Consider the following 9,843-nt stretch of genomic DNA (forward strand, 5'->3'; position numbering starts at 1 on the left):
AGGCTAAGTACAGCTGGTCAGACTGCAGTTTTGATGATCTGTTGCATCTTCTGTCATCTGTGCTGCCACTGCCGAACTTAGTTCCCTCCAACACATACCATGCTAAGAAGGTCATAAGTCCATTAACAATGGGTGTTGAAAAGATCCATGCATGCCCCAACCATTGTATCCTTTTTGTGGTAAAACGTTCGAAGGTCTGGATAAATGTCCTCGTTGTGGGGCAAATCGGTACAAGGACAATGACCTTTACAGTGGCGGAGGAGCCTCCACCGGGAACAAGAGGAGTAAGAAGGGTTCTAAAAAGGTGGTACAAGAATCTCGACCTCCAGAGGACACCCCATTAGGCAACGACGCAAAGAAGAGAAAAATTCCTGCATTGGTAATGTGGTATCTGCCAGTGACCGACCGCTTGAGGCGTATTTTCCTGAACCCTAAGGAAGCCGCGCTCATGACATGGTGGGACAATAAGCGCAAGGTCGATGACGATGTGATTGCACACTCGGCCGATGGCAGTCAGTGGCAGGACTTCGATAATAACAACCCAGTTTGGACCCAAGGAATGTCACTACGAGAAGTGTGTGGCTTTTTGACATTCTATTGTGTCATAATATATGCAGTTTATGTCACAAATTGAGTTTCATGACATCAAGGTGACATAAACTGTATTGTCAAAAATCCACTGTCACAAAATGATTTTATGACATCTATTTTGCTAAATGTCATAAGTTTATGACGTGTCATTTCAGTGCCATATAATCTTATGACACTGGTTTAGTGTCATTAAATCCAGCCTTGCCATGTAGGCAATGCCATGTAGGATGAATTGCTGATATAGTAGGAAGGAGAAAAACGTCACAAAATAAATTTGGTCTACTAGAGCCTGCAGTTGTTTTTCAGCCCACTCACTCAACAATTACACAATCTTGACAAAATTCCAAGTTGCAAAATATATTGTCAAACTCATACATCCAGGTAGCAATATACATCACGCTATATCTAAGTCACATGTCCAAAATGACAAAGAGCATAGCCCTTTCAACATCTTGAATATTCATCAAGCTAACAAAAAAAGTGTATAATACAACTATATATAATACAACTATATATTTAGTGAAAACACTAGAACATCCTACCTACTAGAAAGCAGTGTATAATACAACTATAAGAAACACCACACTGATTGCCAACGGAAGTCCAAATGCTCAACACATAGACAAGATTATTTCGGCGTGAAATCAAATCAGTGGATCCAGCCACCAAACCATGCTTCCCCCTGGCGAATCTCAGCCATCGCAGCCGACGGAGCGTGCGGTGGACCTCCTGCGTGACCTCCCGACGCACGTCCTCAACAAGATCCTCGGCGGCCTGCCAGCCGGCGACGTGGTGCGCACGTCTGTGCTGTCGCCGTCGTGGCGCCGCCGCTGGGAGTCCGTGCCAGGCCTCGACATCGAGCTCCACGACGTCCGCAACGAAGCCGGCGCCTAGGTCTCGGCCGCCAGCATCCTCGAGCGCTGCGGGAGACCCGTCGGCCGCGTCGACGACTGGGTGCAGCTTGTTCGCCAGGCTTGTCACGCTGTGAAGCAGAGCCTGCAGCAAAGAAATAAATGGCCTGTGAGTGAGTCGCCAGCAAGAATATCGCACCGGCGCTGGCAAACAAAAGCACCAGCATCCTAGACTAGAGCTGTAAAATGCATGCGGCGGCGGGGCCTAGATCCACACGGAAATCAATTATTTCCCTCTGATTTCACCGGAAATCCAGCCTCCGATTGCACTGGAATCGTTGGTCGAGCCAGAGGAGAAACAAGGCAAAACAAAACAAAACAAATCGAACCGAATCCGGCGAGCCAACGCGGTTGCTAAGCACAAGCAGCGCGGCGGCGGCGGGGCCTGGATCCACTCCCACACGGGATCCAGCATTCTCCGCCCGTCCCTCGCGCTCGCATTGGCCACGCCGCTGCCGTCGCTCTTTCGCTGCGACCCCGCTGTGCTGGCCGAGCTGGAGCTCCGCTGCTGCGTGATCCCGGCGCCGCTCGCCGCCGCCGCTGTGTGTAAGGAGGAGAGGAGAGGGAGTGAAGAAACCAGAGGCTCTAGGGTTTGGCCGGTTTTTATATGAGCCGATTTTAAGCTGGTCAAATATAAACCATCCATCCTAGATCAATGGCTCACATCGCTTGGCCATTAGTGTCTCCCTGTTTGGGCCATTGCTGGGCTTCGGGGAGCCACAGAGGCCTTATCAGGCCAGCACGGGAGTTTCTTATTTTTCAAAAAAAAAAGTTTCTTCTATTATTTAATATAAGTGCATTGTTTAAGTGTTTTATTTAAAGTTTTAAGCTCATGCGGTGGGTCATTATAGCGTTGCAATTTAGGACACGAGTGGAGTTGACCATACCGACATACGGTGGGTCATTAAAAGCTCAATATAACGACAGACTATCCAATATTAAAGTTAAATAGAATTAAAGTCCGATTGGTAGTAGATTCTTTACTCACGTGGCCCAGCTAGAATAAAAAATCAATTAGGCTGAAATAAACATCTAAAAAATAAAAAATTCTAACGTGGCAATAAGACATACCAACATCAGAAATATTATTTAAAATAATTCAATAAACATTTTTATGACACAAAATCTTTGTCAAAGGCTCATGACACTACAAAATAGGTCTGATGACGTAGAAAATAGTGTCACTAAATGAACTTGAAATAGGTGTATGACATATATTGTGACATACAATTTTCAAATGTCACTAAATTGAAATTTCTAGAAAATAACGTCAAAAAATAGATAATATAGTGACGTAATGACTCATTGTCATACTAAATACGTCAAAAAACCACACATCTCTTGTAGTGTGTACGGTTTGCCTTGAGCACCGATGGAATGAATCCCTTCAACGAGAGGACGATCAACCATAACACTTGGCCAGTGATCTTGACCATGTACAACATCCCAACGTGGTTGTGTCAGAAGAGAAAGTATCTTTTCCTCACTGTTCTTGTTTCTGGCCCTCAGCAACCAGGCTTTGATATGGATGTGTTCCTTGAGCCTGTGATGGAAGAATTCGAGAAACTATGGAGGACAGGGGAGCTGATGTATGATGCATTCCAAAAGGAGACCTTCACACTGAGAGCAATAGTATTTGTGACTATCAACGACCACACTGCATTGTTTGCCTTGTTTGGACAAATCAAAGGCAAGACAGGATGCTTAGTCTGTCTGGATCATACTAAATGGGTGTACCTAGATGGATCTAAGAAAACTGTTTACATCAGGAATCGTCACTTTTTAAAACAAGGTCACAAGTACTGCATCAAACTGTACTTAAAGTATTTTGGCAACATCCCTGAGGATGAAGATCGACCTCCGGAGAGACGTCATGATGGACAATATGTGTTCCAAATGGTGAAAAATATAAGCGTCATCTATGGAAAGAAGAAAATGGATGGAACACCTAGAGATAGAAGCACACCTCCAATTGAAGGCGTGCCTTTTAAGAAAAAGTAAATCTTCTTTCAGTATCTTGAATATTGGCCACAATTGGAGGTCCCCCATGCCATTGATGCTATGCATGTGTAGAAGAATGTCTTTGAGAGTCTCATTGCTACCTTGATGGACACACCAAAGTCAAAGGATAGTCTCAAAGCAAGGAGAAACATGGAGCAGCTACATGTGATGCCAGAGCTTCACCCGGTACTTGAAACAAAAACTGGAAAATACACCCTACCCGCGGCTAGCTACAACCTAGACCTAGAAGAGAGGAGAGGTTTATGCACTTCTGTGAAGGGGATCAAAGTCCCGACTGGGTTTTCGGCAAACCCGAAGAAGCTAGTGTCGATGAAGGACCTGTTATTTCCACACTTCAAGGCTCACGATTGTCATATGATGTTGACGGTGTTCCTACCAATCGCAATAAGGGCTACCAAGCCAGAGTTTTTGAAGATGGCTATCACCCGCATGTGCTACTTCTGGTCGAAGATCTCACAGAAGAAGATTAGCAAGACAGAGCTGAGTGACCTACATGATTTTGTCGTAGAGACCCAAAACCAACTAGAGATGTGTTTACCCCTCGCTTTCTTCGACCCTATGGTACATCTCATGATTCACATGGTTTATCAGATACAGACGTTGGGCCCTTGCTACTTGCATGAAATGTGGTCGTATAAGCGGTTCATGTCAGTTCTAAGCCGATACGTGCATAATCGTGCATACCCAGAGGGCGAAGAAGTCATCGAGTGCTGTCAAGAGTTCCTAAAAGTACAGAGAGGGATTGGTATTCCCGATTCTCACTACAAGGGTAGGCTGGCTGGGAAGGGCACAAATGGTAGAAAAATCTTCATCGACAATGAATACGCAGAAGTGAGTCGGGCGCACTACGCTGTCTTGGTGAGCACAAAACTGATGGAACCATATATTGATGAACACATGGAGATCATCCAATCAGAGAGAAATGGTCGTACAGGTGATTGGGTCATGAAACAACACAAGCAACGCCTAACTTCATGGTTGAAGAACCAAAACATACAGCCTGGAGAAACCATAGATTCTATTACCATCAGTAAGTTGGCAGCGGGGCCATCAAGACAGGTGACATCTTGGAGTTCTTATGAGATCAATGGGTACACATACTATACCCACGCAAAGGATAGTAAATGTGTGAACCAAAACAGTGGTGTTCGAGCAGTGGCTATCGGCGTAGGGGGACAAAAGATCGACTACTTTGGCATAATTGAAGATATATGGGAACTTGACTATGGAATTGAGGCACTAAATGTGGCCCTATTTCGATGTCGCTGGATCAAGCAACATGAATTCAATGAAATCAGACTGAGGGTCATGGACCTTCAGAACATAGGCTACTAGGATGATCCATGGGTCCTTGCTTCACATGTTACATAGGTTTTCTATATGACCGACCCGCTCAGCATTGTCCCCCCAAAGATGAAACCTAAGCATGTGGTTATCCCTTGGAAACAACACATTATCAGAGTTGATGGCGTTGATGATGTTGAAGCCTACAATAAGTGTGATCAGATGCCGCTATTTATAGACTTTATTAACAAGATCGGTGTTGTGGAAAAAAACCTACCCAAAGACGTATTGCCATGGGAACGAAAAGGTGTGAAGTGGAAAACTATTATGGCGGCGGATACTAATAAATAGTCATTTGTATGTGTGTGAGACTACATTTATGTATCCATGTGAGACTACATTTATGTATGCGTGTGAGACTACATTTATGTATGCGTGTGAGACTATATTTGTGTATGCGTGTGAGACTACATTTATGTATGCGTGTGAGACTACATTTATGTATGCATCTGAGACTACATATCAAATGTAGATCTTGATGAGTGGAACAAACTTGCAATTCATGACTTTCGGAGTTGGGGCCGTCTAGGGTCCCGAAAACGTGCGTGTAGCCATGAAAATTTGAAATTTAATAATTTAAGTGGTCCAAACCATCTCAGATGAATAGTTGACCATTACACCAAATGTGTATCTTGATAAGGGGAACAAACTTTGTATTCATGACTTTGGCATCTGAGACCATCTTGGATCCGGTCAAAGTGTATTTTTTAAAAAATCCAATGTTTGACTTGGTCAAACTAGGTCAAACTAAGCAATAAAAGACCTCAAATGAAAAAAAAATTGAATACAACATAGTTAGACCTCATCAAGGTCTACCTTTGATACACAATACATGTTTGCATTTGGAAAAGTTTCGGTAAACTTAGTTCACATGTTTTACCCAAGGCGTGACTTGGTCAAACCTGGTCAAACGAGGGAGTAAATGACCTCAAATGAAAACTTTTGAATACAAGGTAGTTTGAGCTCATCAAGATACACATTCCATACATAGGACATTTTTGGATTTGAGAAAGTGTTTGTAAGCTCTAGTCACAAAGTCTTGAATCACACATAGACTTTATGGAACTACATGCGGGACTTGTGAATTTAGAACTGCACTTTCTTAACGCTTTGTCAAATGCAAAAATGTCCTATATATCAAATGTAGATCTTGATGAGTGGAACAAACTTGCTATTCATGACTTTCAGAGTTGGGGCCGTCTAGGGTCCCGAAAATGTGCGTGTAGCCGTGAAAATTTGAAATTTCATAATTTGAGTGGTCCAAACCATCTCAGATGAAAAGTTGACCATTACACCAAATGTGTATCTTGATAAGGGGATCAAACTTTGTATTCATGACTTTTGCATCTGAGACCATCTCGGGTCCGGTCAAAGTGTATTTTCTAAAAAATCTAATGTTTGACTTGGTCAAACTAGATCAAACTAGGCAATAAAAGACCTCAAATGAAAACAATTTGAATACAACATAGTTAGACCTCATCAAGGTCTACCTTTGATACACAATACATGTTTGCATTTGGAAAAGTTTTGGTAAACTCAGTTCACATGTTTTGAAAACCCAAGGCGTGACTTGGTCAAACCTGGTCAAACGAGGGAGTAAATGACCTCAAATGAAAAACTTTTGAATATAAGGTAGTTAGTGCTCATCAAGATACACATTCCATACATAGGACATTTTTGCATTTGAGAAAGTGTTTGTAAACTCTAGTTACAAAGTCTTGAATCACACATAGACTTTATGGAACTACATGCGGGACTTGAGGATTTAGAACTGCACTTTCTTATCGCTTTGTCAAATGCAAAAATGTTCTATATATCAAATGTAGATCTTTATGAGTGGAACAAACTTGCTATTCATTACTTTCGGAGTTGGGGCTGTCTAGGGTCCCGAAAACGTGCGTGTAGCCGTGAAAATTTGAAATTTCATAATTTAAGTGGTCCAAACCATCTCAGATGAAAAGTTGACCGTTACACCAAATGTGTATCTTGATAAGGGGAACAAACTTTGTATTCATGACTTTTGCATCTGAGACCATCTCGGGTCCGGTCAAAGTGTATTTTCTAAAAAATCCAATGTTTGACTTGGTCAAACTAGGTCAAACTAGGCAATAAAAGACCTCAAATGAAAAAAATTGAATACAACATAGTTAGACCTCATCAAGGTCTACCTTTTATACACAATACATGTTTGCATTTGGAAAAGTTTCGGTAAACTCAGTTCACATGTTTTGAAAACCCAAGGCGTGACTTGGTCAAACCTGGTCAAATGAGGGAGTAAATGACCTTAAATGAAAAACTTTTGAATACAAGGTAGTTAGAGCTCATCAAGATACACATTCCATACATAGGACATTTTTGCATTTGAGAAAGTGTTTGTAAACTCTAGTCACAAAGTCTTGAATCACACATAGACTTTATGGAACTACATGCGGGACTTGTGGATTTAGAACTGCACTTTCTTAACGCTTTGTTAAATGCAAAAATGTCATATATATCAAATGTAGATCTTGATGAGTGAAACAAACTTGTTATTCATAACTTTCGGAGTTGGGGCTGTCTAGGGTCCCAAAACGTGTGTGTAGCCGTGAAAATTTGAAATTTCAAAATTTTAGTGGTCCAAACCATCTCACATGAAAAGTTAACCATTATACCAAATGTGTATCTTGATAAGGGGAACAAACTTTGTACTCATGACTTTTGCATCTGAGACCATCTCGGGTCCGGTCAAAGTGTATTTTCTAAAAATTCCAATGTATGACTTGGTCAAACTAGGCAAAAAAATAAACTTTGCATATATATATATATATATATAAATTAATCATAAAAATGTTTGAAATAATTCAAAATTATTACATATTAGGTCAAATGAGGCACTAAAGAATTTTTAAATTTACACAAATCTATTTTTTAATTCCAAAACAATTTAGTTTGAAATTATATAATGTATATAAATTAAATATAAAAATACTTCGAATGGTTTGAAATGATATAATATATATAAATTAAATATAAAAATACATGGCATAAATTAAAATTATTATATAAATACATTTTGAACTTTAAGTATATTAAAAAAATGATTTTTCATTTGAAGAAAACCACAGTAAGGGCGGTTCACATCTGAACCGCCCTTATAGTGGGGCTGCCCTCCATAAAAGGAGCCTCCGTTCGCAGCGCCTAAGTCAGGGCGTTCACATTCGCATTTGGACGCCGTCAGGCTGCCCGAATCCCCCCCGATTCGATCGGAACCCTAGCCGCCGCCGGGGCCCATGCCACGCCACCACTCTCCTCCCCGAGCTCTCCTCCCCATCCCCCTTCGCCCGTGTCCGTGCCACGCCACCACTCTGCTGCCGGTCGCCCGGTCGGAACCCTAGCCGCCGCCGGGAGCCAGATCTGCACACGGCCGCCCACCCGCGCCCGCCTTCACAAGCTCGGTGAGTCTGGCCGAGGACCTCTATCGTCCACGAGCTCTTCTTCGGTGCGTCCACGAGCTCTTCTTCTGTGAGCTCGGCGACCTGCTTCCGTCCATGTGCGAGCCAGTGCGCTCCGCCCTGTCAGAACCCTAGACGTCACCGAGGGCTGAAGCTCCACACGCGGCCGCCCGCCCGTCGGTGAGCCTGGGCACTCCGCCAGCTAGGAATCCTAGGCGCCGCCCGTCCGTGACTCTCTCCTTCTCCTCCAAAGGTATTTTCTTGATGAACTATTTTCCGCCTTCTAGGAACCTAAAGGTGGTAATGGTTTGGATTAGAACCGGATCATATGGGTTGGTTTTACCTCTGGGTCTTGATTGGATGGAGCGAAACAGTTTACGTCTAGCAATGGTCTGGTTTGGACTGGTTTTAGGATTAAAATGGTTTGGTCTAGATTGAGTTAGCAATGGTCTGAACCATACGCTGGTTTGGTTTCATTTTGCATGTGGATTGGTTTGGTTTAGTCTACAAAGGTGAAATGGCGGGGTGGTTTGGAATAATCTAATGCTGCTATGGAGAATGGTGTGGCTTGGGTTTGTTTGGATTTGAGACCATTACCAGCTTGATAGGAACCCCTAGACTGAGTGTTCTACCTATCTCTGTATTAAGGTGTACTCGGTGGACTCTGCTAATAGCTTTGTGACTTGAAATAGGTCTATTAATTTTTAGTTTATAAATTAATTGTTATCTTCCTACTAGCTTTTAGTTTATAAATTAATTGTTGTTGCTTTCTTCTGAACATTCTGGTTAATGATGCTTTTGCCTGATCGTATTTGACATGAATATTATTATGGATTCAGGAAATGTTTCCTCAATCATCTATTATCTTTATGTTTGACTCTGAACTCTATTTGTATGATCTTTGACTTCTAGTTTGTTCCATTATCATTTGATAGTCAATCTGTTTACTTTGACTTCTATGCCTTGCATTAGCTGATTAGTTTAGTTTACTCTGTAGACCTATTACTAGTTACCTTCACATGATTTTTGCTCGATGCCATTGTTTTTTATGTTAACTTTAGAAGACACAACATTATAGGACTTGGCTTCTGATTATGACAATATTTTAGCGATTGTCTAAGTCAAATAGGTACAATCAAAGCTAATAACAATTCCACATTAATGCTACATTCTTGACTGTTCCCCCTCTTGATTAGTACTTGCTGTCCAACTATGTTGATTTGTGGTGGCTTACTGTTATTTTAATTTGTGGCTTATTGTAATCCTACTACTACTGCTTTTGTACTACAACTGTACTACTACTCTCTCTATGACAGTTTTATATACTGAGGCATAATTACTGTTGTTTATATAGCAGGCTCCTTATATGCCACTCCTCTCTACTACTACTACTACTCTACTGTTGCTGTGGCTTACTGGCATAATTTTGAATTGATGACATTTTTTGAACCGTGCTCCTCTATACTACTACTATACTCTCTCTCCTCTACTATTGTTTTGCCCATGATGAAATTGTCTAATTCAATACATTATTTTAGAATATG

The 9,843-nt window shown here is 41.8% G+C and overlaps 1 protein-coding gene across 1 annotated transcript; it reads right to left on the reverse strand.

Annotated features, from left to right (window-relative positions):
- On the reverse strand, window positions 924-2,395 carry LOC110432702. Its single transcript, XM_021453488.1, has 3 exons — window positions 2,390-2,395; window positions 1,832-2,149; window positions 924-1,587 (listed from the first exon to the last, which is right to left on the reverse strand). Exons 1-3 carry the CDS (start codon window positions 2,393-2,395, stop codon window positions 1,120-1,122), a joined length of 792 nt encoding a protein of 263 aa, XP_021309163.1. The 3' UTR covers window positions 924-1,119.

Source organism: Sorghum bicolor, chromosome 2, assembly GCF_000003195.3.
Source record: "Sorghum bicolor cultivar BTx623 chromosome 2, Sorghum_bicolor_NCBIv3, whole genome shotgun sequence".
Taxonomy (NCBI): Eukaryota; Viridiplantae; Streptophyta; class Magnoliopsida; order Poales; family Poaceae; genus Sorghum; species Sorghum bicolor.